The sequence below is a fragment of the Coturnix japonica genome, chromosome 15 (assembly GCF_001577835.2).
Source record: "Coturnix japonica isolate 7356 chromosome 15, Coturnix japonica 2.1, whole genome shotgun sequence".
Classification (NCBI taxonomy): Eukaryota; Metazoa; Chordata; class Aves; order Galliformes; family Phasianidae; genus Coturnix; species Coturnix japonica.
Window position 1 is genome coordinate 9,869,164 of NC_029530.1, and position 27,348 is coordinate 9,896,511.

General features: G+C 50.4%; 1 protein-coding gene across 7 annotated transcripts in view; it reads right to left on the reverse strand.

Annotated features, from left to right (window-relative positions):
* Positions 1-4,522: 4,522 nt before the first annotated feature.
* NF2 (neurofibromin 2) overlaps positions 4,523-27,348 on the reverse strand; it is a 39,739-nt gene continuing 16,913 nt past the window's right edge. Inside the window, exons 7-17 of one of the 7 annotated variants that reach the window (XM_015878128.2) lie at positions 27,141-27,216; positions 26,704-26,838; positions 24,407-24,481; positions 22,864-22,977; positions 20,480-20,602; positions 19,887-20,104; positions 19,105-19,210; positions 14,475-14,602; positions 12,576-12,735; positions 10,753-10,797; positions 4,523-5,488 (exon numbers count right to left, since the gene is read on the reverse strand). In XM_015878128.2, coding sequence (XP_015733614.1) covers positions 10,762-10,797; positions 12,576-12,735; positions 14,475-14,602; positions 19,105-19,210; positions 19,887-20,104; positions 20,480-20,602; positions 22,864-22,977; positions 24,407-24,481; positions 26,704-26,838; positions 27,141-27,216 — 1,171 coding nt within the window. In that variant the 3' untranslated portion in view covers positions 4,523-5,488; positions 10,753-10,761. Of the gene's footprint in view, positions 5,489-10,669; positions 10,798-12,559; positions 12,736-14,474; positions 14,606-19,104; positions 19,211-19,886; positions 20,105-20,479; positions 20,603-22,863; positions 22,978-24,406; positions 24,482-26,703; positions 26,839-27,140; positions 27,217-27,348 lie in introns of those variants that run through there. The other 6 variants (XM_015878126.2, XM_015878127.2, XM_015878125.2 and 3 more) reach the window with 6 other exon arrangements.

Genomic DNA, 27,348 nt, shown 5'->3' on the forward strand with positions numbered 1-27,348 from the left:
TGAAATGAGTATGGGATGAGATGGAGATGGGGATGGTAAGATGCCATGGCCCCATGGAAGGGGGAGGAGCACTGGTGCCATAACAAGGTGAGAAAGGGCAGGAGTTGGAGATGGTGGCATTCAAACCTCAAGCGTGTCTGAAAGCAATGGGGAAACAGAAGCACAGCCAGGAGGGGTCTCAGCTCAGTGCATTGGGACTGACCCGAAAGCTGATCCACTCATGTAACCCCTGGCCTCACCCCACTGATCACCTCACTGCAAGTGATGCAATTTGGGGTCATTCTCTGCAGGCCGCAGCTCAGTCTTGTGAGGGGACTGCAGGAACCCCCCATCCTTCTGTTACGGCTCCTGGATCAGCCTCTTTTCCCCACAACCTGGGCAAAAAGGGTAAAATCAACCCCAGTGCTGCCCTGCGTCCCTCCACACCTCCTTTAATTCACCTGCAGGCTGGGATGCTCAGCATCGCCTTCCTCCCCATCCTCCTCCCCTCTCACACAGCTCAGCCTCTCGGGGTCCCCTCTCTGCCATATTTGAGCCAGGAGAGTTGGGGGGTTGGTGGGACCCCACAGCCCTGAGCACACGGAGCTGCTGAGGGGAGTCTCTGGTGTCTCCTATGGAGTTGAGCTCAGTACAGTCCTATGGAGAGTGAAGTTAATTTGAGGCCAAATTGTGTAAAATTTGGGAGAAACGCATTTCTTTGAACCCCATTTTTTTGGGGGGGGGGGTGGTGTTGGGTGCTGAATGTATCTGTATGAAATAAAAGCAATGCCAGCAGCTGAACGTGGCCATCCAATGCCATGAAGGGGCTGTGTGGGATCTGACCCCATCGGGCTGCCCCCAAAAAGTGCCATTTGGGGAGAAAGGAGCAAATAAGAATTAAGGGAAAGAAAAAAAGAAGGCAAAGCTGCCTAATTGAAAATCTCCTCCTCCTTCTTGGTGGATCAATTCGCTCTTCAATATTAATGAAGTCGCCCTCCCAATTAATTCTGCACTCGCCTACTGGAGGCCCAGGGGTGGAAACTCATTAATTTCTCACCACCCAAATCCAGAAGAAATAACACTGAAAATCTCCGGGCTGTTCTCCCACCGTTCCTGGGGCTGAACCTCCCCGACCCCGCAGTGCCCCTCAGCACAGAGGGAGCAGCGCAGCGGATGAGCAATTAGCAGCCATTTAATTGCGTGTGGAGGCCAATGGCTTCCTATTGGTTTGGGGCACAGTGCAGGGACAGCCCTTACCTGAGTGCTGTCCTACGCCTCTCCTCCTCCTGCCTCCATCTTTGCCACGATTGGGGTGAGAAAACTAAAAGGAAGGAAACCACACAGACCCCAACACATCCCTGAGATACCTTTAATTTAATCTTCTCTCTGGTTTATTAATGAGCCTTCTTGCTTGCTCTCATCCCTACAGTCCCCTGGTGTGGCTGGAAATGCCCTCTAATCCCCCGCTGTCCCGCTGCCCGGCAGAAGCTCACGCGCTCTGTGTTCTCCTTGCCCTTATCTTATCTCACCAACTTAATTTGTCTGTCTGTTAGCAAGGCTCAGCTCTGCCTCCTGTCCCTGCTGGAATTCCCAATTGTGCCTGAGGGGGAGAGGGGGAATGTGGGAGGGATGGGATGAGATGGGATGGGATGGGATGGGATGGGATGGGATGGGATGGGATGGGATGGGATGGGATGGGATGGGATGGATGGAATGAGGGATGGATGGAATGGATGGATGGTGGATGGGATGGGATGGGATGGGATGGGATGGATGGGATGGGAATGAGGATGGGATGGGGATGGAGATGTGATGTGATATGAGATGGGATGGGATGGGAATGCAGCAAGAGATGGGACACAAGAATCTCACAGAGACAGAGATGGGACACGGAAGCCCACAGGGCACGGGATGGCTGGGGAAAGCTGGTAGGGCTGGAGAGGGGATTTCACATCCTGCAGGGACAGGGATGGGGTGGTGCAGACCCAGCCGGGTGCCCTCCAGCCCCCAGGGACCCCTCGGTGCCCCCTCCCTGAGGGCAGCACGAGGCTGCCGACCCCGCCACGTCCTTTGGGCAGAGCTCAGCTCTCACCGAGCGCACGGAGCGGACGTGAGCGGCGCGGGGTGGCCGTGGTGTCCTTTTAAAGTCCCCCGCTGGCACTGAGCCCTCGGAGGCGCCGGAGGCGTCCATCCATCTCCCGGGTCCGTCCGTGTCAGCCGGGTATTTAGCGAATTGTTTCTTAAATGAACGCTTGATGGGAGAAGAGCGATGGCTGCGCCGTGCCGGGACAAGGTTATCATCCCTGCCGGCTGCCGGCAATTAACCGCGGACACGGCGACGGCCGCGACCTGCAGGAGCCGATCCCGCATCTCGTTCCGGTTGTATTTCGGAGCAGAACAACCTGGGATGGGGACAGGACGGGCAGAGCGGCTGGGGCAGGAGGAGGGAGATGCACTGAGCAGCAGAGGAGATGCACTGAGCTCAGCAGGTCTCAGCGGGGCCGGGGTGGCTTTGGGTGCTGCCTCTGCCCCGCTGCTCCTGTAATTTAACCCTACACAAAGCAAAGCAGGGGATGAAGGATTAACACTGCGGACAGCGCGGGGACAGCAGCTGCTGCTGGAGCAACAGGGAGGTCCCCGTGTCCCCACGTGTCCCCACGTCCTGAGGGCAAAAGCAATTCCCTTGTGCAAATGCCCCCATCGCTTGTGCACGCGCCCCCTCGATGCAAAAGCATCCCTTGTGCAAACGGGGGGGGCTGTGTCCGGGGCTGCAGGGTATGAGCGCACACACCGTGGTGCAGGATGCATTGCTCGGGGTGCATCGCGCTCCCCACTGCTGCGTGCACCGTGCACCATGCACCATGCACCGTGCACCATGCATAATGCATGATGCATAACGTGGCTGCAGGCCTGGGCGCTGACATGGACAGAATGACAAGTGGGTCCCGCAGGGCAGGCAGCACGGGGACACCGTGGGGACATAGTGAGGACACCATGATGGCATCCCCCTCCAACAACCCCAGAGCTCCCCATCACACATTGGGAAACTGCAGCCAAAAGGAAACCTGAGGAAAAGCCATTTTTTCTCCCTAAATTCACTCCAAATACCACCAGCTCCGTCCCTACAGGGACCCCCATCCACACACCCCAACTGGTGCTCCCCATGCACGGGGCTCAGGCTGGGTCTGCAGAGCTGGGGGTGATGGGGGGGAGGAGGAGTTGAGGGGTCCGTGAAGCTGCTTGAGAGCTTTATTCTTTCCTTGGGCAAAGTCATCTCAACCCAACCCACATCCTCTCCGAAGCCGTCTAGACTTTGATGAATTTAATTTTGCTAAAAAGGGGAAAAGGAAAAAAAAAAAAAAAGAGAAACGGGAATGAAATTTCCTTTGAAAGCACTGGAAGTTCCCATTGCGCCAATGCCAGGAGAGCAATGGCACAGAGAGCGCATCCAAAGCTGGAGCGCAGCACGAGTGTGCAAGCAGGATGGCAGGGCTTGTGAGCATGTGGGGCTGCAGGGCTGCACCATGCAATGCTGGTGTGCAGGGCTGAGAGCATGCAGTCCTGGATGGACACAGTGCTGTGTGCAGGGCTGCAGCCATGCAATGCTGGTGTGCAGGGCTGAGAGCATGCAGTCCTGGATGGACACAGTGCTGTGTGCAGGGCTGCAGCCATGCAATGCTGGTGTGCAGGGCTGAGAGCATGCAGTCCTGGATGGACACAGTGCTGTGTGCAGGGCTGCAGCCATGCAATGCTGGTGTGCAGGGCTGAGAGCATGCAGTCCTGGATGGACACAATGCTGTGTGCAGGGCTGCAGCCATGCAATGCTGGATGTGCACAAGGCCGCGTGCAAGGCTGAAAGGGTGCAACCCTGTATGTATGTATGCAGCACTGCGTGTGCAAGGTTGCAGGTATGTAATCCTGCGTGTATGCAGGGATGTGAGTGTGCAATGCTGTGTGTGCAATGCTGTATGTATGTAATACTGCATGTATCCAAGGCTGCAAAAGTGCAGTGCTGGATGTGTGCAAGTCTGCAGGTGTGCAAGGCTGTAAGTGTGCAACCCCTCATGCACACAGGGCTGAAGCATGCAGTGCTGTGCATCCCAGCCCTGCTCTGGGCCAGGTGTCCCTGTTGAGGCCCTCCCTGTCCTCTGCAGGAATCGAGCGACCGCTGCATTATTTATATGGAGGCTGCGCTGCGCGGGAAATCAGGTCAGCCCCCCCCAGCCCCACATCCCCCCCTTTCCCCCAGCAGCATCCCTTTGACACACACAAAAGCAGCAATCCCATCTCTCCTGGGCTGCCCTGCTTTCAAAATAACTGAAGAAAGGAACAAATCCAGCCCGCTCCCGACCCACCCCACGGGATGAATGGCTGGGGAGGAGCACGCGTGGCTGCGACATGTGGAAATGCATCTATGGGGCTGGGATAGGGCTGAGCAAGTGGCAGCGCTGGGTTTGGGGGTGGCACAGCGGCAGCCACCATCCGCACACAGGGACAGCGCTGAGACCCCCCAGATGTCCCCAAAGGGCTCCATGGCACAATCCTGGGGGGTGAGAAGAGCAGCTCCCCCTGCTCCTGCTCTGAATCTTTATTAAAACAAACGAGAAACCCGTTATTTCTTAGGAGTACAACAATCCGTGGGAATAGAAAAGGGCTGCTCTGGAGTCAGGGAAGAACCCAACCAAACTGCAGGTGGGGAGCGGATACGGACAGCGTGCTTAAATAAAAGGGATCGGGGCACCGTGGGGTGAAGGCAGCGCGTGGTCAGACCCTGCTGCCAGGAACTGGGCGCCCTGGGCCCCTGCAGGGTGATGCTTTGCATGGGGACACAGGGATGGAGGAAGGCCCAGAGCCCAGAGTGGGGCCAGCAGCTGTGGAGGAAACAAGGGGAGTACCTGGGGGGGGTCTGGGTGCTGTCAGCACCTCGTCCTGCTCATCCCAAACAGGGAACTGAAACAGGGCAGTGGAGAGCTGGAGCTGGTAACGGAGCTGCTGCAGCTCTTGGAAAGGCACAGAGCGGGTGGAGGTTGGACAGCCCCACAGCCTCACACTGCCTGCTGGGCACAGTCCACAGGGAAAAGTGCAGTGATGAGAAGGTCTTCCTGCCCCTTTCTCCCCTCCCCAGCACAGCAGCAGCCTCAGCCTTCATGTTCTCCTCCTCCTCCTCCTCCCCCTGCATGTGCTCTGGGTGCCAGCAGTGCCCCATCCGCTCCTCGGTGCGCTGAGATCCAAACCCCGTCCTCCTCCTGGGGGACAACACCTGGGGGGCCGAGATGGAGTAGAGCAGGTAGAAAAATAAAGGGAGAAAAAAAAAAAGGACAGGAGAACATGTGGAAAACTCGAGCTGGGAGATACTAAAAGGAGAAGATCCCAGTCCATAGCCCAGGTGGGAGCAGCAGGCAACGGGGCGGCGCGGGGCCGTGGGATGGGAACCCGACTCCTCAGGGCCAGTCACCTCCTAGAGCTCCTCGAAGAAGGCCACGCGGGACTTGGTGCTCTGTAGGGTGAGCTGCAAGAGAGCAGAGGGGACATGGGGTGACTCCCTCCTCCCGTGAGGCCCCCTGCCCCTCTGGAAGCAATGGGGATGGCAGAAGCGGGGATTTCTGGCTGCAGGGGATGGAGGAGAAGTGCAGGGAAGGGTTGCAGGATGTGCAGCTGCTCCTGCTTGTGCCACCAACCCCCCAGAACTCAAAGGGTGCCGATGGGCAGCAGATGAGGTCAGAAACATCAGCAGAGCTCTTATGGTGGGGAAGCCACAGCAGCCCTGCCCCAAACCCGCAGAGCACAGCCCTGGGATGCAGCGTGTCCCAATGGAAGCTGCCCTCGGTCCCGATGGATGGAGCTGAAGCTGAAGCCCCAACATCCACCTCAGCAAAGCTTTCTGCAGCAAGAGAGAGGCAACACTAAAAATAATACCCCGCGTCAGAGCCACGCTCCCGTTCGTTAATGGGTGAAATGAGAGATGGAAGACACGTCCTCAGCCGGGAGGAAGAGAAGCGCAGTATTTCAAGCTAACCACCCCAATCTGCGTCCTGGGAGCAGTGCCACCTTCCCAACAGCTGCTGAATCACCACCAGGGTTGCCAAAGCAGCGCTAATTGCACAGGCTTCGTTTGGCCGGGCTGAGTTGTGCCGTTGCAGGGATCCCGGGCTGAGCCTCCAGCCCCGCACAGCACCGCCAAGTGCTTCCCCCTCCCTGCCCGCGTCCTCTGCTCACTAATTCCTTCACAGCTCTTAATTCTGGATCCCATTTGGTAAAGCTCTGTTGCAGAGGGAGTTTCTGCAGGGTTTTAATGCCGGAGCAGGGCTGGCTCGGCTCAGAGCATCGCCCCGTCCCTCTGGGGCTGCAGCCTGGGCTGGGGTTGGGTTCTTCCAGCAGACAGCGCACCCATGAGAGGCAGTTCCCATCCCCAGAGCCCGGCTGGGTCACCTCCCATGGAACACAGTGTAAAACTCAGGTGGCACACGGTGCTCCAACCCATGGCGGGGGCTGCGTCCTGCACACCCTGCCCAGAGCTCAGAGCTCCAAAAGGGAACAGGGCTGAGGCAGAGCAGGGATGTTCCCCCAGGCTCCTTAAGAAAGATTCAACCCCTGCAGCCTCCCTCCCCCCGCAGCCTCACGGGGCTCCCCTCCAGCAGCAGCTCCATTTGCCCAACAAGGGGGAATAAATGCACACCCAGCGCGGCCAGGCCGAGTGATTAACAGCCAGTTACATTTTCGTCAGCGCAGAGAAGGGGGGGGGGTGGGAAATTGATTTACAAGCAGTATTATGATAATCTCCTTCCTGCAGGAGGGAGGGGGGTGGGCTCCTCAATGCACTGCCAGAGCCAGCAAGGAAAATTTAGAGAGGGAGAGGGAGCGCAATTAAGCAGCCAGAGCTCCAATGAATCAGGATGGGGAGAAGGGAACGGTCCCGCTCCCCACAGGCCCACGCTGGGGCTGCTCGGAGCTCTGCCTTTACCCAGAGCTGCTGGACTTATTTAAGAAAATAAACAACAACAGTAACAAAGAAAAAAAAGCAACCAATAAGTCCCTCCTCGGCAAACCCACTTTCCAGCAGCAAACCCAGTAAGCACAGCGCTGCTGCCGGCACACGGAGGAGCCACGAGGGCTGCAGGAGAACCCCTGCACGGCCACTATAACACGGGCTGGGGGCCACATCCCGGCCCCTTCCTCCCCTGTTCCCCCCCCCGGACACGTTCTGCTGCTGCTGGGAGGGAGATGCTCAGTCCCTGCTAAACCCAAGCGAGTGCTGCAGGCTGTAAATCCTCTTTACTGCCGCCCCCGCTCCCCTCCGTGTCCTCTCCATCCCTGCCCGCTCCCCCAGCGGCCGGACGCACCTTTCCATTCACACATCTCCCTTTTAAAACCCAAATCTTCCCCGTTCTCCCCCCTCCATCTCCCGTTCCCTCCCACTCTGTTTATTCTCTCCCAAACACGGGGCCCGGAGCACAACTTTCCCCCCCAGCCTCCACCGCTTTGATGAGTGTGCTTAAAAGAGAGGAGATGACACTCCAGTTGAAGGAAACACTTTTCAAAGGCTGCCACAAAAATAGCTGATAGGCCTGACGCTTTCTGCTTTCCTTTCGCTCCTTGTAAACAAGGAAATTAGGCTGCTCTGTCCCATTTTAGCTGCTGGGGAGTTTCACTTCCCGGCTCCGAGGCACAGAAGCGAACACGTTGTCTGTGTTGGGGCAGAAATAAAATGAACCCAGCAGGGATACGGGCTCACAGAGCAGGGGTGCAGGATGCCTCTCTTGGATTAGGAAGGGGATTTGTGCCTGGAGCTGCTTTGCTCACCAGGTACCACATCCAGGCTCTGCACCACACTCCATCCCTGCAGCTCTCAGGGTGAGAGCAAGATGTGGTGCTGCTCCTCCTGCAGCCACTCGCTGGATGCATGCTCCTTTTTGCAGCACCTTTCATCTCAAGGTGGGAAAAAGGATGCAGGTGGCAACACCCTCATTCTACAGCCCAGCAGCATCCAGGCCACCACAGTGCCCGCAGTTATGGACACAAGCAGCCCAGCCTGCTGTGTCCCAGCCCAGAGCTGCACTGTTTTTGCCTGCAGGTGCCCATGCCTGAATGGAACCATGCTGTGCCCATGGGAAGAGCAACACAGGGCTCACGGTGACACCAGAGCCCCAGCAGCCTATCCACATTCCTGCTGTATTTCCCATCCCAAGTGCCCCTACAGCAGAAAATCAAGCAGCATTCACCAGATTTCAGGGTGATGCTGTGCTGCAAATAGGATCAGCGAGAGAAGCAGCTGGCAGCAGCACTATCAGCACTGGCCCACCCCAACACAGCTGTCTTCACTGATTTCCATGGGCAAGAGCAGCGCTGGGTGAAGGGGAGCCAGCCCCAGCCCTGGAGAAACGCTACAGAAAAGCCTTAAGGCAGCCCGGTGGGCAGCGTTCAAAGGAGCAGAGCGGTGCTCAAGGACACAGCCGTTTGGCTGGGAATGGGCACAGAGATTTGCTCCTTGCCCGGATACTTCAAAGGGCTTAAATCACAGTAAATAAGCATGACAGCACAAGAAGAAAAGCAACCAGAATGAAAGACCCGATTGTGCTCATGTTTTAGAGCAGCAGCCTGTCCTGGGAGGCTTCCTACACCGGAGGATGAGAGGAACTGCCTTTCTTTTTTTTTTTTTAATATTCTACTGCAGTCTAAGCAGCAAACCCTCCTGAAGCCAAGCCAGCTGGAGCCAGCAGCGCCAGCCCACGGCGCTACAGAGAAATCAGTTTCCAGATGAGGTGCTTGTGCTGTGCCCACAGAGCTCATAAAATAGGATTAGCATGTTAACCACGTAATTAAACATGAAGAACTTAGCAGGCGTCTTCAAAGGCAGGCAACAAAACCCGGAGGTCACAATGCAGTGCTCACTGTGTGCCTGGTTTCAGCACTGTGTCCCACTCAGCTGCTGGGTGACTTTTCTCTCTCATTCTGCTGGTTTCCCTCACTGTGGCACGGCCACAAGTGGACTGCTCCACGTTCAAGGCATCTCAGAGCTCCTCAGACCAACAGGTAAGGGACAGCAGGTATTAACAGGCAACAAAAAGCTCCACGGGGACTGCTGACATCTCCCCAGTGTGAGCTTTTTCCTGCAAGGAGATGCTGGGCAATGAGAACAGCCTGGCATGCAAACACCAGCGTGGCTCTGTCAACAATGACTGACACAGAGCACTGCCCTGCAGTCCCCACGCAGCACCGACCTGTGCTGATCACTTCTGGTCAGGTGCTGGGGAGAAGGCTGCAACTCAAGTGCGTTCCTGCATCCGCTACAGAGCTGCAGAGGTTCTGGGAAACTGCTCCCCAGCCGTGCTGCAGGCAGGGCTCTGTTAGCCCTCAAAGAAACTTTTAACAAAGGTTTTTTCCAGCTGAGTTTGCCATCATTGTAATACCTGCATCGTTTTTTCCTTTAGCGCTACAACTCAAAACTTACTAGGCTGTGGGTGCACGCAAGACCAGTCATGGGAAGAGCAGAGCAGCTTCCCCAAACACATCTTCCCTCCGGGTACACGAGCTCCTGGCTCAGCCTGCTGCCCAAGGCTGCTCCTCGGAGCACAACCAGCCCTGTGTAGGAGACACACAGCGCTAACAGAGCAGAAAGGAGCGGTGAGCAACAAAGGCAGGGGACGAGGCACATGGCAGCGTGGCAGGGCCACCCTTGGGATTCAGCTGGCTCACAACAGCAGTTCACCAGCAGCTCCGTCAGGCTGACGTGTCACACCATGTCTGTCTCCCTGCTCCTGTGCCACCCAGGGACAACTCTGCTGGCTTCTAGCAGGAGGCAGCGCAGGAGAGCTGGAGGAGACAATTACTCAGCAAACACTCAAACCTCAAAAGTGTCTCCCAGAGGTGACGCTGGAAGTGTTATTTGAGTCATTTGAAAAGGGCTGGTGTCCACGAGCGCAGCCTGCAGGGAACAACCCCGTTCCCTGGGAAAAGCACAGGAAACCTTTTCTATTCCTAATGCCTGTTATTTCTCAGGGCTGGGGAAAGCTGGCAGCAGAGGAGAGCCCAGGGCTGAGCTGTCCCAAGGGTGCCACACTAGCCAATACCATGTGCTGTCCCCTTGTTGCATCTTCCCCAAGCCATACCAGCAGGCACTGGCTGCCCCCTGTTGCCAGCTTTCCATTGCCCCATTGCTCCCCAGACATACAGACATAGGCCACACATCCATATGCTGCCCCACTCCAAGACAGAAGTGCCAGTGTTCAGTCTGATATAACAGCTCTGGCAGCAGCAGTGAGAAGGAAGTGATGGAGTTTGTTGTGGGCTTTGTTTGTTTTGGTTTTTTAAGCTCATGAATTTCTTTCTGCAGCAAAAAAAAAGGGGGCAGATCCCGTTTTACTTCATTAAAGAAATCTTCAAAGGCCACCCTGTACCTCCGATAGATTCCCAGCCACAAGCAGCAGAGCAAAACCAGGCTTGTTTAATTATTTAAGAATCTATGCCTGCACTCCCCCGCTGATGTTGCCAACTCAACTTCTGCCAAGAAAGACACTTCCCAGCGTGGGGAATCAGGTGTGAAAATGAATGTGGAGAAGCTGCAAATGCTACCGACGGAGCGAGAGCCGGGCAGGGCTTCCCACACAGGGAAGGGCAGATGCTGGGGACACTGGTGTCACACCGCAAGGAATGCTGTGAGGGTGGAAGCAAAGGAAGCTGGCGAGAGTAGTGGACATCACAGGCAAGCTCATGCACAGGTTAGTGTTGCAGCCGGTGACCCCATCACCACACGCAGAGTACCTTGGAATAACCTACTTTGAAGTCTCAAATGCAGATAGGTCTTCTGCCCTGGGCTTGAGGCTAAACCAGCAAAATAAAATGAACACACAGAAACAAAAAAACAAAATTCCTCTGTGACAGGTGCAATGTCAGGTCATTTGTGCAATCTGTACAGCTTGCCCAGACTGCCGTAGTGCCGAGCAGCTTCCCAGGTGGGCAGAGGGCCGGTATTACTGACACATCCTCAACTACTATCCTCTTGTCCAACTCCCGTGTCCTGAATTTTCCTTTCCATCATGACCGTGAAGACAAAAGCCCTCCTGACCTCCCAAAGGCACGAACAAAAGAAGCCTGTAATTTCATTCTGATGTGCTTCACTAATAGACTGTTATTTAAAAAACCTTTGCTCCTCTGGCTGAGATGCACGAGCCAAACAGCCCAGGAACCCTCAGAGAGGAAGGGGAGAGGACTGCAGCTTCAGGAGACAGCTGACCGCAGCCCCAATTATAGGAATCTGTCAGGGGATCATCTCTAAGTGCCTGCCTAGGCGCCTTCTTTAAGTGAGACAAATGGGACCAGCAGCTTTCTATGAACATATCTCAAAAAGCTACAGTCAGAAGGGGGGAAAAAAAAGCCATCAGCATCTTCTGTTTATGCTGAGGGCTCTGAGTATGGGGACATACTCTAACAAAGCTTAAAGGGAGCAGAAAGCTTTTCAGATTCTACATTGATTAAAAGGGTCTGTGAAGATTTGTATGTTCTTCTGTCTGGAAAGACAGTAACCCAAACAGTGTAGAGCTAACACTGGGAAACTGGCAAACAAGATCCACTAGATTCATTTTCCTGCCCCAGTTTAGCGACACTAAGTTCCCAGCCATGAAAATCAACATGAACTGATATAACTCATCTGCGAGTAGCAAATAGGCAAAGATCTGGTATGACAACCTGTAATTGCTGCCATAACCTGCATGCTTGTGAAGTGCGCCACACAGACACAAACCTCCAAAAGCACACCTGCTAGCAAAAAGCCTGGGGAAATCCTTTACAGGTGTTTTGGAGCTGACCACTACATCCCTCTGCACTGCTTATGGATGCATGCCCTGCCTCTCATGAGAATGAACCCAGCTGGGAGAACAGTGGTGCTACTAAACTAAAGAAAAGGACTGGGTGTAAAAATAAAGAATGTCTTTTGTTGTGACCTTTCACGTGTGACTCCTGTGCTAACAGACCCAGGCAACCCAGCTTTCTGGCTCAGTATTAATCTCCAAAGCATTTCTACAGGCAAGTGGTTCCAGGGTCCAGCGCACAGGGAGCAGACACCCACACAAACCTCACTAGCAGAAGATTTTGCTGTTAGTATTTGAAGCTGCACTATAGGTTACTTGAGAACAGACTACAAGTGAAGCCGAGGCTTTTGGCTTTTTCTGCTGAGAGCTCACAAATCAAGAGTATTTCTCTCCTTATTATTCCCCAGCCAAGCTCAAAACCACTTCTTCGTATTGCCCATGGCAAATAGCTGCATAAGCAGCTAGGGCTTTTCCTGTTCCTGAGGTCACTAGGGTTCAAACAGCATCCCTCTATAGCTTTTGTTAAGGTTCAGCAAGACAGGCAAACCTCGAGAACTTTGCATCCCTTCACAGAAGCACTGAAGGGACAAGGCTCGGTTGCAGTAAACATTAAACCATGGCCACCAGAAGCTGAAACTCCCTGCGTCCTAGTTCAAAGCTAAGCAGCCAGGTAAGAAAGCCTATATCAAACAATTTTATTATAACAACTTGTGCAAAATATAGGAAGGGTTATTTTGTTGTCGTTTTAAAAGGATTTTGTCAGGCGAGATACAAACTGGAGCCCTCTGATACCTTTTTAATAGTGTTGTGCTTGCTGTTGCCTCGGCTGGCATTCTCGTTGTGCAATATATCCAGAGCTGTCTCTCTCTCCTTCAGCTTCAGCGCCTCAATTTCAGTCTTCAGCTCATTCAGCTGCTCCTGTAGGTGCTTGCTTTTCTCCATATATTCTACCCTAGCACACACAAAGAGTCCTGGGTCAGCAGTGGCCCAATGCACATGGTTATACTGTGGCAATCAATAAGAGCATCATAACAAAATTAATATATATATAACTTCAGCATTTAAAGTGTGTAGAACTGACAACATCGATTTACTACTTGCAGCTAGTTGTCATCAAAAAGAGAACCCAGACACCTGACCCAGGAGCTGTAAATCATGTTGCTATAAGGAAAAAAAGCAAAGCCAAGCTAGGGCAGCTAGATGATTTTTGTAAGTCTCCCCATTTTTGAGTGACAGATAAACATGATGCAATTTCAGTCCAGAATACTGTTACAAGCAGCATTGCTTTACTCCTCTGCAACCTCTCCCCAGCTCACAGACTAACAGAGGCACAGATTCTTGGAGGCCATTTTCAAGGAAGAACCCTGATATACCAAATTTTCGTGTTTTGGAGGGATTTAATTTAAGAGATATGAGAGCAAGCACTGCACCCAAAATAACAGGGAGCATCCCTGAGAAGGAGAAAGGTCTCCCAAAAATAGAAAGGGAAAAATACCAACAACAAAAAACCAGCCTTCCTCAGGACTCAGCCTTAAATGCCTTCCACAAAGGAGCATCTGCTAGAGACAAGTCACACCATGGCAGCCTGTACTTGTGATTAAATACTGTGACTGGGGTCAAAGTACCAGCAGACTAACAAAAACCCTTTCAGAGTGCCAAAATTTGTAGCAAGGTTTAGCTCAGAACCCGAGGAATGAGAGCACTCCCAGAGAAGTCAGCGAGAGCCCGTTATTGCTTTTATCATTTAGCAGAGCCAAGATCCTCCTGCTTAGAAGAGTGGGCTGACCTAGTTAGCAACCCGGGTACAGAACCAGGAATTACCGTGGTATTTTCAGATTTCATCCCTTTTTTCCCTCTGGCTTGAGGAAAAATTCTTAACCTCTGCCTCTGGAGTAGCAGTCTGTTATCTAACAAGCAGGAGAGGGTACACAGCAGAGGCACAATCAAGCACCCGGTGGGATCCGGGGTGCTTCACTGCAGCCAAAGGAAGTTACAACTGCAGCATTATGGCAGAGCCCTTCCAGCTTTGATCTGCTATCCAGTCAATGAACAAAGCATATTATTACTACTGAGATTAAAATCTGATCTGCTTTGATTTCTGCTAAATTTGTAATTTCGAAGGCTGCATTTAAACCCTCAGGAAAACAAGAGATCAAAGCTTATAATCACATCCAAACTTGCTTGCGCATACTTTTTATATATAAACATGCCACAGATTCACAGAAAAAGGGGTTAAAGCCCTAGTGAAGGACTGCAGTCCTCATTCCAGCCATCCTGACATGCTCTGGGCATACTGCAAACACACAAGCACCTGCCTGCAATAGTCCAGTGTGCCGGCAGTCACAGTGCTGTTAACTCTTTCTAACAACATAATTAAAGCCTACACAAGAGCTAGGTTCACCATACAGATGGGAACTGCCTGCTTGCATGGCTCAGCATGCTTAAATTTGCCTTTAACCAGGTAGCAGAGATACAACTGTGACACCAGGTCCCCACCTAGAGGAACGGCCACCCAGCAGTTCTATCATGCTCTGAGCTGTTAGTGATGACCTGGCAAGCGAAGCCCCGCAAGCCTTCTTCCCCCTTCACCTCACACCAGGGCTCATCTGAATGTAAAAGTCATGTTCTCCTCCCTGCAAACAGGGCACAGCCACAGCCAAACCCAGCCCTGGCTGGCAGCATGCCACCTACTTCTCCTTCTCGATCTCCATGGACAGCCTCTTCATGTCTGTATCCTTGAAGTCAAAGGACAGGCTCTCACTGATGAGGTTGAAGCTTGGCAGGTCGGTTGGCAGTGCTGTCGTGCTGGAGTTCATGGGCTGCTGAAGAAAGAGAGGACAAATTAATCACTTTGGCCGCACAGATGCTCCTACAGCAACTGTTCTGTAAGGTAGAGGTAAAACCTGAGCAATGCCTAAGCACATGGTACAAGGTACTACTTTAGTAAGTGTAGTATATTAAGTGCTTTAATGAAGCCTTGACTGCCCACACAGGTTTTGTCACTGCATCACTGAAGTTGCCTCTTGGGAGATTCCAGCAGCTTTTTAACCTTAAATTTAGTTTTAAAAGCACAGGCTCTGAGCAGGGGCAACATGAGACTCTGAGTGACCAGAGTCCACTGCTTCAGCACTCCTCAAAGCATGGTCAAAAACTATGGTAATTCCAAAGGTTAACTGAGGGTGCCATTTCAGAAAGGTCCATGAAGATGCACTCATATCTTTTGTTTTAATCTCCTCAGTAACTAATAGATCCAAGCATTTAGGAATCACAGCCATCTCTCAGCTAAAAAAATATCTTTCCCACCTGTACCAAATGAGCTTGTTATCAGTACAGGATGAGCATCCTGACTCAAATCATCAATCCATTCTTGCAGTCTGTTAGACGAGGCTGCAGGCAGCAGCACACATCAAGGGTGGTAGAGCAGCTTCAGACAGCAGACTGCACGCGTGGATCTGAGTCACAGCTGCTGCCAGCATGCCTGGCCCTTGGTTTAGACTGAAGGAAAACAGCCCAGCACCCAAAAGACACCCAGCTCTCAGCCAGGTGTCTGTCCCTCTCTAAGGGATTCCTGTAACAAACCTTCTCGAATCAGGTTGGTGTTGTGAGATGGCAGGAGATGGCATTGCAGAGACAGGCTGGTCTGGCAGCAGTAGGGCAGAGGGTATCTGCCCCCAAGAGCTCGAGCTTTAGCTGGCGATTTCTTTCCCTTGTTTGATCTATTTAGGACCATTTGCAGCCAGCTCCACTACAGCAAGAACCACCAGTGTTATGGCTGGTGACAGATTTACTCCACACAATAACCTCCCTCCTCACTCCCCACCAGCCTGGAATTCACAAACAGCTGAGGCTCATCCCCACTCCTGGACAAACCTGAGAGGGACAGTTTCACTTATCTTAGGCTGAAATGCAAATACCTTGTACAAACACAAACAAGAAGGTGACCACAACTGCACTGTCTGGCCTGGAATGTTGCAGATAAGTAACACTTAAAGCTGCAAGTAAAACATCATTTCTTACTCCTAGTTTCAGGTTCTGCAGACACAGAACATGACCACATTAATTCTGCAGCACTTGCTGTAAGGGACAGCTGAGTACCTACATTCCTTTCTCTAAGGAGAGCGGACAGACCAGTGAAGGCATCTGCCTGATTTAAATACTTGCATCAAATTGACATTCAAGGCACACAGGTTTACAAAGCTGCTCCCATGTGAGGTTGTACAGATGTGCAGGGGAACCAGGGCCATCCAAACCATCCCGCTGGCCTTAAAACAACCTTTCACATTTATAGCACATGCTTGTCCCGTTTAAACAATAAAAAAATGCTACAGCCCCAAACAACAGCAATAAGAGTTGAGCAGGAATCACATTCAGTTGCTGTAGTCGTCAAGATCTGGTGCCCATTTCTCAGGGTTACTACTGCTACTTCCTCCCTTCTCCTCAGCACAGCTCTTTCATGAAGCAACAAAGAAACTGATGCAGAAGTAGGAGAGCAGCGGCAGTGAGGAAGCGTAAGGATGGAACAAAGAAAGAACATGCTGAGTGCTTTCAAAGGCACGGGCTCAGCATCTGGAGCAAAGCACTTCCCTGCCATTTGTGATCATATGGGCAAGTCTTGCACGAGCCACAGGAATTTTCAATGGAGGGGACACGAGATCTCACTGGGGCATCAGATGACAAAGGGGACACAGAGCTTTTGCCTTATGTGTTTCCTCACCTGGAACAAAATGCATAACCCTGTTATTACATTAAGGCAATTTCCTGCAGCTAATAGAGGCAAGCACCACGCTGACAGCAGTCATCCCTCTGGGGAATACAGCAAATGAGATGGACGATATGAGGGAAGCACAGAGCAAGCCATGCCACAAGACTTTCCCCACAGGGAAAGCTCCTGCTGCTGCTGCCACTGCCTTCACTTTGCTACCTGAAGACTTGGGCAGGCCCTTCATATCCCAAAGAATCACAGAAGAGATGACTGCCTTTAGTCTTGCTGTGACTGGTACCTGAATGGCAGCAAAGGAGGCAGGAGGCACTGCCAAGTCAGTAAGGAATGAATTGTTCTCCCAGCATTGGCGGCCTGAAACTCAGGTTTGTTTTTTCTTTCCTGTGCATTATCCACCACCACCATCACAAAAGCAGTTTTGGCTTCAAGGTCTAAAAAGACACCTGAACAAGTTCTAAAAAGCCAGTACAAGGAACTGGAAAATTACCAAAGAAAAATTTTAACTGCTTCTTGTCATTTCTGTAACACATCCATCCTCTCCTCCCTTCCTCTTTTGCTTGTTTCCCAGGAGGGAAGTTCTGGCTTGCACTCCATGCCAGGGGACTACAGCACAAACTCTGGGAGAAAGAAAAATAACAAGCTCAGCGTTACACCCTCATTAAGGAAGAGAAGAGCTGGAATCTGGTACCGTTTGGCAGAGCTGCCATTCACCTGAGGGACACCAGCCTCCCAGCAGCAGCTTTCAAAACCCTTCATCCCTCAGGCCACTTTGGGTTTATTCCCTCTCTGCTACTGCGCCTGCCCAGCACAGTCCCTTCAGCCCAATCCTGCGCAGGAGAAGCATTTCAGCACATCTCACTCATCTGTCCCAAAGCACTCACGTGGCAGAGTGAGAGACGCTACAAAGGAAGAGAAACATGAGGCAGGTGTAACAAGGGATGGAGATGGGGTGCTTCACACACAAGGGCCCAGCAAGTTACTGTCACATGGATACAAGTCTAACAGACATAAGACAGCCAGCTGGCCTTGGAAAAGCAACAGACATTGCGTCTGTGTGATGCAGTGCTGCTCCCATGGCTGGGAGGGGGCAAGAAGAGCTATGAGAGGGGACTCTGTCATCTAAATGGGGAGAGAAAAAGGCAAGCCACAGCTCTTTGAGGAAAGGAGGATACAGCACTTTGTGACTGGAGGCGGCAGCTCTGCACAGATTGCCTCTAGGACAGATGCAGCTGGAGGGGTGGAGCTGAGCTCCATGCAATCCTGCACTACCTCCTGTAATTAGGCTTTAACTCCACAGGCAGGAATACAGTCACGCTGCTGATCGCTAGTGCGGGCAGCACAGGGATTTATGCACAAGAGCTCACTAGCTGTGGTTCTGCTCGTTTGACTAAGGATGAGCACAGCCACGTGAGGGAACCTGGATGTGAGAGCTCTGCCCAGACATCAGCACTGGGCTGATGTAGCCATTCAGTAGGTTTCCAACAAGTATGCTCCACCCTGTGAGTAAATTAAGCTCAGAATTCACAAACTGGTGGATCCCAGAACCCTGCAGCAACATAAGGAGCTCTCCAAAGATAAGGTTTAGAAAGCATCAAGCCTTACAGCACTTGACTGAAGGCCCTGAGGCTAAAAACACCCGACTATTTTCCATCGTTGCCGTTTCTTAAACGCTTCTGAATGTTTCTGCAGGGATCTTCAGAGAATCTGGATGAAAAGCTTCTTCATCACTAACCCTCTTCAATCTGCTTCCCAGAAGTTTTGAGGGGAGAGGGAGGAAAGGAGCTAACACGTACAAATTAAAGCTTCAGTACTAGACAGGTCAGTAACTCCCACGTATGTCTGTTGAGTTTATTCCTGAAGATGTCAAGTTCTTCCCCCTTCACCTCTCTGGACAAAGTGCAGCAGCAAAGGCAGTCATGGCAGGTGCAAGCTGTGGGGAAGGAGCGCCTGATGGCATCTGCAGGTCCTGCAGCACAATTAGGGAAGCTGAGGAAAGGAACTGCCAGACAGAATGGGAGCAGTGGTCTTTTAGTCTGGTGTTTCAGTCCCTGGCAGCAATCAGGACCAGATGCTTCAGAGGAAGGTGTGAAATCCTCTTAATGGGCAATTACAGAACACTCCCCCTTCAATGAAGTTGGTTTTTCAGCACATAGATGCACAGAGACCAGTTTATGCCTGAGAATGAATTCACAGATTTGGAACAATATTCATTCTTCCTAACAAGTATCAGACCATCCTCAGTTCTGTATTTAATCCTATTTTAAAAGCTCTTACAGAGCTGGTCAACTCCACATGCAAAGCACGGCACGTTTCTTAGATTACTTTACAGTTTGTTGCATTTAATTCCATCGGCAGCTCTCTGGCCTTTGTAGAATAAAGCAAGATAGATAGGGGGAAAAAGGTGAGCAAAGCGTTCTGGTGGACAAGTTACTTAGACGAAAAGGGCAAGTGCTCCTAAGTATTACAGAACAGCTACTAAGCAATACAGTGAGATGATTCATACCCCCCTACTGATGGGATAGAGACACAAGACTGCTCTAGACTACGGAGGATGCCAGTTACTGTCTGGAAACTAGCAATGACAATACTGATGATTCTTACCGTGTAGGATGACTTGCTGGTGATTTCCAAAAGCTTCTGCTTTGCTCTCCGCTCAGACTCTCGAGCCTCCTGAAGGTCCTGCTTTAGCTGATCAGCCTCCTTTGCCCTACCAAGGAAGAACAGCAAAAGGCAATGTTAGGTCCAAGTTTGGAGGCTGATAAACATGATTACACCATAGGTGTAAAACAGGTAGAGAGTTATCCCTTAGCAAGGCCTAAACAAAGAAATCATTTGGGTAAGGGAAACACTGGAACCTCTGACATGTAGGACACTAACTAGCACAAAAATCCACGCCATAGAAGGACAGCTCTGGCACGAACTCTGCATGAGCAGCAGTAAGCAAAGCTAAGGGGTGGAGCAGCACATCAGAATGCCAGGAGAGGAAAAGACCCATAAGTTGAGCTCCCTTCAGCTGTTGCTGTCAGGGCGTGAAAGGCAGAGCACCAGGGCCCTCTAGGTGATGTCCCCTTTCCCTGTTCCTTTCACCATAGCATCAACCCTTCCAATAAAAGGGCTTCAAAGAAGGGACGTCTGATCAAAGAAAAATCAGGGCCACCACTGTTCTACCTGTACCATTTCCTATGCAGGGATAGCCTAGTTGTGGCAAACAGCAAAACAGAGAGAAATCAGCTGAGCCTTGGGGTCAGTTGCTGTTGTGCATGCAGGGGAGGCCAAGGACTCACTGCAAACTCTGAACTACCTCAAGGTGAGCCACAGTTTTGCTAAGTCAGAAGGGGGCTGGAAAGCAAAGCAGAGACAGCTGCAAGGTTGTACCCTCTGACCTCCTCTCTGACTCCTCCGCCATTTTCAGTGCCAACATCTCAGCTTCTAGCACCTTCTGTTCCATCAGTCGCTTCTCCTCCTCCGTCCGAATGGCCGTGGCTTTGATTCGCTGCATCTCTTGCTCAGCCTCTGCTGCTTTCTGAGCCAGGAGCTTTGCCTCCTCCTCCGTGATCTGAGCCTTCTCAGCCAGCAAATCAGCTGTCTCTTCAGACCTCATCTGAGAATAAACACATGTTAAGTCAGCAAGCACACAATGTCCCCTCGAATGTGCTCTCAAGCCTGGAGCAAGGCCCCAAACTGAACATTCCACATGACCATCGTGGCTCACCAAGTCCCCCTCTCTTCCATGAAAGCCTGCAGCTTCCTGCAGCCAAAACCTGGACACAGCAAGGCTCCGTCCCAACTCATTCTCCTTTGTGCTCCTTTATCAGCAGACTGTCTGAATGCAATAAACTCCATCCAGCCTCCTGATCACCACCCACCAGTGACAGTTTGAGAACAGCCATAGGACTGTCACAACTCAAATGCTTTAGCAGTAGAAAGAGTCAGGAACAGCTGCACTGCCTCGAGAAACAGCTGCCCAGAGACTTACCAGGGCCTCATTGGCCATCGTTGCTTCTTCTTTTAATTGCATCAGCCTTCTCTCCAGCTCATCCCTTGTCCTTTCAGCCTCTTCTCTCATTTGCTTCTCTCGGGCCAGGCGCTGTCGTTCCATCTGGGAAAAAGACAGGAGAAAGCGAGGAGAAATAACACGAATTAGAATTACTTTTCTCAGGGCTAGAGAGAATTGTTACTCAAGGGCTTGAACACAAGACTGCATTTCCTCCTCCTCTTCTTGTCAACGAGGGGGGCCTTCACTAAATGGGGATGATATGAACATTCTCTGGTCACATCACACTGAGCATTCTGTTCCCTCTCTCCCTGCTCCTGTACCATTCCTGAGGCAATCCCTTTTCTCTGGGCAGGCTGATGCAAATAGTTACATCCCCAGACAGCATCTTGCTGCAGACTCACAGGGCAGGCTCCAGCAAGCAAGGACTCCAGAGTTCTTTCTAGTTACCTATGGCAAGCTAAAGAACCAGCCAGACTGGGTTCAGACTGGACAGTCTGAGGGCAGCTTCAGACCATTAAATACTGACATACAGCCAGGAAGGTGTTTGAGAGATGTGGCTGTTACTTTAAATCAGACACAAACACAAATCTACCCCAGCACACTAGACACTTCACTTACAGATGGGGAGGCCACACCATCTCTATCAGTTCCTAGGCACAACAAACCATCTCCCTCCAGCTGTAAGAGATCAACAAGAAACGGCAAAGATTCCCTAGGTGGGGAAAAACGAAGCTATGTGGGACAACCCCCCAGAATCCTCTCACCTCTTCCCACCTCTTGTGCACCGTACATTGCCTCTCTGCTAACCAAGCACAGAAACATTGCCATCAGGCTAATTAACAACCAAGCTAAACCACTCCAGCACCAGGGAGATGGGTACATTATAAATATCCATGCTACACCCAGGGCTCACAGCACTGCACAGGCCACCTGCCAGGTTTAATAACGGAAATAAGTGTGACAAGACACATTTCTCAGCTCCTTGGACACCAACAGCGTTCTGAAAGTGGGATACCCACAGCTCTAATGGCTCAGATTCCTTCTATTAAAAGTTCTCTTCATCAATTACCATTATGGTCGGTATCCCACTCAGGCCTTCCATTAACAAGAAGTCCTGATGTAAAGGGATTGTTTGGAATCAGTTAACAACTGTGGATCATGAAGGGAGGACAGTGTGCAAGACAGCACAGTGGCTTGTGTGGGAGAGCAGCCACCCAAGCAGAAGCCCAACCCCTTCTGTAAAGCACAAGTGCTTGGAGTTTGGGAGCTCCTGGGAAGCAATAAGCTCTTGCCTGCTCTCAGCATCCATGCATGTCTCCATCACCTCTTCTAGCAGCTGCTCCTTCTTGAAGGACCTTTTGCTCCACTAATGGTAACTCCTTCCCAGCCAGAGGAATCTCTGCAGGAAGCAAAAAGCCCCTAGGAGCTGGCCCACTTGCCCTTGCAGTGTGACTCATGTCCTCTCCTCTCCTGCCACTCCAGAAGCTGCAGGAAGGAGAGCTGTGTCAGGTGGTGCCTGCAAGACAATTCACACCAACCCAGGCCAATCCTGGCTTCAGCACTGAGTCCAACACTCTGCAAACATGTTCAAAACCAAATGAAGTGCATCAAATTTGAAGTCCCTTGACAGCAAGACTCTCCTGGTGCAACTAAGTGCTTCGGTTTCTTCTGCTGCTATCTAGTGGCTTTGGTATGAAAGGGACATATTTATATTCTAAGCAGCAGTATTCAGATTAGCTGTGTGGGTTTCAGTGAGTAGAAAAGGTCTACGAGCAGAAAACAATGATTCATACAATCCAATTTGCTGATATATACTCATTGGCTACACACTGCTGCCTCCAAAGAGCAGTTTTTGCCGCCTGGGCTGACCTGCAGCAGATAAAGGAGGCCAGCAATGAATTAGCATGCAGGCTGCACCCCCCTGAAATGTCGGCATGCATTCCATCACCATGTAATTAGAAAATGAGACTAAGAACCACGACAAAGCACAGCTCCCCCTCACAGCCCCTGCTTTAATTACAACCAGCCACCCCAACACGCTACATCTTTTTAAATGCAGAGCTCAGGAAAAAAGTAAGGCAGGGAAAGGTGCTCCCACACTTCTGGGACACCCAGATTTGCTCATCCCCACCATCTTCCCAGTTCTGCTCCTGAGTGTGGGGGCCGGACTTGGCCTGTCACCAAGCCACAGAGCCAAGTGGAGAATGGCACTGCAGGAGCAGGCTGCTATAAAGAGACGTTCAGCCGGACCTTCCCTCAAAGCTGCTCCATGTGCTTATTGTCAGTCTGGAAACTGTTCCTCCCCAGGTTCATTTGCATTCCCAATTCTTGCTCTCAGCCTGTTTACTGGAGATGTCTCTCACCTGCTTCCTGGCTTTCTCCTCCCTGGCCTGTGCTTTCATCTGCTGCACCTCCAATGAGTCGGCCTTTCTCCTCCTCATGAAGAGATCATGGTTTCCAATACACAGCTGAAGAATCTATTCCAGTCAGAGATGAAGAGAGGAGAGAAAAAGCTGTATGTGTGATGATGGTGAAGTGGTTTTTACTCCTGACACAAAGAACTAGGTTTGGTGTTTGTAAGCACTTTCCTCCACCAAACCCAGGCTCTATGAGCTCTTGTATCCAACTTGAAGGGCAGGGAGCCATTGGCTCTTTGCAGAAACCAATTTTCTGTGCAGCCAACACAGCACAGATCTGGCAAAGTATTATACCAGCCCCAAGGAGGCATTTGGCCAAATAGTAAAACGTACTTCTACAGCTTCAGCCAGCTCCCCTGCTCTCACTAACCCCTATTTCTTTAGGTTCAAGATTAACTTCCACCTTCTCCCAACATGAAGCTTAAAAGCACTGAGATGGAACAAAACAAGAAAAAGAAGGAAAAACATTTTCCACCTTGGGCAAAGCTACACACAGAGAGCTTATCAAAAGTGACCTTGTACACCTTCAGATAGCTTTAAGCAGCTATGTTATTCCTTCTGATACTCAAGAAGGACAAGGGAAGCAGTAATACTAGGGAGAGATAGCAAGCCAAGGGCATGGTACAAAGAAGACAGAAAGCTCAGGTCATTTTTTAGCACTGAAAGAGTTTCTAAGTTCCAATTCTTCTAGAAAAGCATGGATTCACATGTCTATATTTCATTTCACAGATTATGAGTGACCCCTGCAGACAGCACCATGAACCTGAATGAGGCCTTTGTGAGAAAGCCCCACTTCCTTGTGCACACAGGTACAGCACACATATAGGACAGCCTACAGCCAGGACAACAAAGTCCCCCTCCCTCTCTTATAAGGATGGGAAACATATCCCCTCCTGCCTTCTGAAGATCCATTGTGCAACTTAACAACAGTGCACAGGTGCTTCAGCACCTGGATCAAAGCCCAAAAACAATTGGACACCTAATCCAGAGTATTAGGTGAAGATGACCTCCAACGCAGACAGCTAAACACAGCTCTTGCTGTTCCTGTGCAAGCAGAGCATCCTAAGCAGGGTTCAGCCTTGAAAAAGCCAGGGCTGCAACACTGACAACGGTGCCTCCCAAAAGTTAGAGGCCTAAAGCCACAGGGTGGAATAGAGAAGAACAAGAGAAGAAAAGGAACTTGGAACAAAAACCAGGGTTAGGAGGAAGTTTTACTTACAGTGTGCTTCTGCCATGCAGGTCAGATGCAACCTGAGAGCTCAGAAAGGGAGCACAAAAACAGAGGAGAGGGGGAGAGGTTCTGTGAATGAGCACAGCTTCATCTTCCCTTTTCTCTTCTAGAGGCTATGACAGAATAACAGCTGTAGTACATTTACAGTCCATCCAGTCCAGCACGCTGCCTATGAGTACTTGAAGGAAAAGCCCCATACAAGCACTGTCTCATACTGCCTGCTGGTGCAATTTTTGTTGCCTGTGTCTGAAGACTTACCAGCTTATTCACACGCAGCTTTGATGAATTGAATTTGAACACATCGATCTTTTTGTCCAATGGCTTAATTGTAAACTGAAAAGGAAAAAATAGAGAGGGACAAAATTATCAGAGAGCTCTGCACTTAATAATAACACAGCTATAAAAGTCTTACCAAAGCTTTAGCTCAGAGGAGGTCAGCAGTGTCAGACAAACAAGGCTGAGAGCTGTCCCTGTGGCTTTTAGCCAAGCAAGAAAACCAGGAGTCAAAAACAACCAAGGAGACAACTGCTCCTGGCCAGAAAAAGAGGAGTGTCACATGGAAATAACAGACATGATGCTCATCTCCAGGCCACAATGCCCAGCAGTGGGCAGCCTCTGCAGAGCACCTTGCACAGGGTAGAGACAGATCCGCAGCCTCCCAAACTGAGACAAGAAGCTTCTCTCCTGAAAGCTACAAAGAACTGAGAAGGGCCAGTAGAAGATCATGACACCTCTGAATAGAGAAAGAACCAGCTCAGCCATGTGATGGAGGGCTGAAATAGAAATATGGAAACACAAGCAGCTATTCCTTTTCTTAACATCTCCCTTTGTAAGGGCTCCTCATAAGAATCTTTCATTTTGTTCCCCAGAACTCAGTCATGATATGAGATTGCTCAGCAACCCAAAAGATTACTCCCTTGCACCAACACGCTTTGATACTTCATGCCAACTAATCAGCTCTTAGCTCATCCTAAGTTTACCCTCCTCAAAGCACCTTCCCACAAGGATTCTCTCAAGGGATACAGGTGGCATCACCAGAGTTGAGTATTTCAGTAACGCAGCCCCAGGATAGTGAGAAGACTCTGAACTAACAAAATGACATTTGAAGAGACAGAGTGCTCTGCAATACAGCATTTTTAAAGAAGGCGTGTATGTATTCCATCACTCCTCCATATACTACAAAAATAACTGGCTGAAGAGATATCACGGTAGCAGGCAGCCTGTGTCCATTAAACCGGCTCTATTTATCAACACATTGTACTGCTTGAAAAGGGCTCAGCAGAACTCACCCTGGCAGTGTTTTGTTTTGTCAGTTTAAGAGCCCATCTTTTAAGACTTTCACACAGGCAGACGTGCATGAATGTCCCTGGGCTTCAGCTCCACCACAATCCACGCCAGTCATTGAAGGCAACAGCAGAAATATGCCAGAGGAGGAATTTCAGTTCCACGTAAACAGTCAATCTTTGTTACAATAGATTAAATACCTCTGCTGTGTCAGTGCAGCTGTCATACCCAGCTATTAAGCCTGTTTACTATCATGTCAGTTCTACTCGTGGTCATCTTATTACCCGGATTATTGCCCTGATAGAAAGTGGCAGGCTTTTTCCCCCCAAGAGAAAGATCTGTTACAGTCTTGTGTCAAGGCCCAGTAACAGGGCCTTCAATCCCCGTGTCTCTGAGGCAATGCATGATCTGACAGCTTTCACCGCACTGATCTGTCATGGGCAGAGAAGTCTTTGAAAGTCATTAAGTGCTGAACTGTTTCACAAAGTTATGGAGCACTCCATTTTTGAGCAGAAAAACAAGTGATAAGAATTCCAACATGGCCTTTTCCTACAAAACTTCATAAGACATGCAATAAATGCAGCTGATGAGAAGCCTTTAACTTTTACCCTGATCAATACCACGTTTAGATTGGAAAACACTTTAATTAACAAGTTAATTTTCTTCCTTACCACGAAGGCAGTAGCTTTTCTTTGAGCACTTCTCACAGACTAAAACAACTCAGCAGACCGGTTTCTCCTACACAGACAATTTTATTGCTGTTCTCAAATGGGTTTGGCAGCCAACAATTCTAAAGATTTGTATTTACGCTCTGGATTTAATAAATATTTATCTGATGGTGAGCTTAAATTTTTCAGCCTCCTAAAAAGATTCCAGCTGTTATGCCAAGCCCAGCAGCCTCAGAATTCAAGATGATGTAATAGCATGCCAAGATGCAAGAGTCGTTCTCACCAGGAACACCTCTCACTACATCTCATAATTCAAGAGCACGTATACAGCAAAAATCAATGTAAACTCATGATCTTCAATATTTGGGCTAAGCACATCAACAGTGATTTTATTGGTGAAAAAAAATACCTACTGGGTTTGAAGGTACTCTAAAATCAAACCGGTTGACTTTTTGTTTGTCCACTCCCAGAAAGCCTCAGCTGCCTTCAGCTAAGCTGGCCATAGCAAGCACAACAGATGCAACAGCTAAGAGAAGCCATTTTAAATTGTTATTGTGCACTTACTGGCACTGCTCTCAGAAAAGAGGGGAGATGGGTCCATACCTCTTTATCACTGTAGGAGATATTCCGGATCTCATTCCACGGGAAGGAGATTTTAGGAGTCAATCTGTTGTCTGGGTCATAAATGTGAAGACCCAAAGCATCGACTCCAAGGAGTAGTTCAGTACCCTTTTTATTCTAAGGGAAGAAAGAAAAGAGCAGAAAACCCTTTTACTCAACTCAAGGACAATCTGACACAAACTGAGCTTTTGTCAGCTTTGTGAACCAGCCCTGAGCAGTGACCCACCAGCACTGTATATTAAAAGGGCTCCTGCATCCTGGGTAGCAAAGCTCACCACAACAGTGACTCCCATTAACACGGCACAGATGTGTCCCAGGTGCACTGCCTCTCGCAGCCTCCACTCATGCAATCTCACAGCAGCACAAAAGCTACCCCAACAAGGAACTCTGCATGCCTTGAAAGCACAACCTACACTCACCCTAATTGCAAAATAGTTCACTCCATACATCTCCAAGTCCTGAGCTATCTTCAAATACTCCATTTCTGCTTCATCTCTGTCAGACAAAAAAGAGGAAAAAAGGCCAGAGTTACAGACGTTTGGTAGGATCAGAGAGAGTGAGATGGCTGTACTTTCTGATCCTGAGCACACACAGTGTGTTAAAACCTTGACTGTCTCTATCACATGG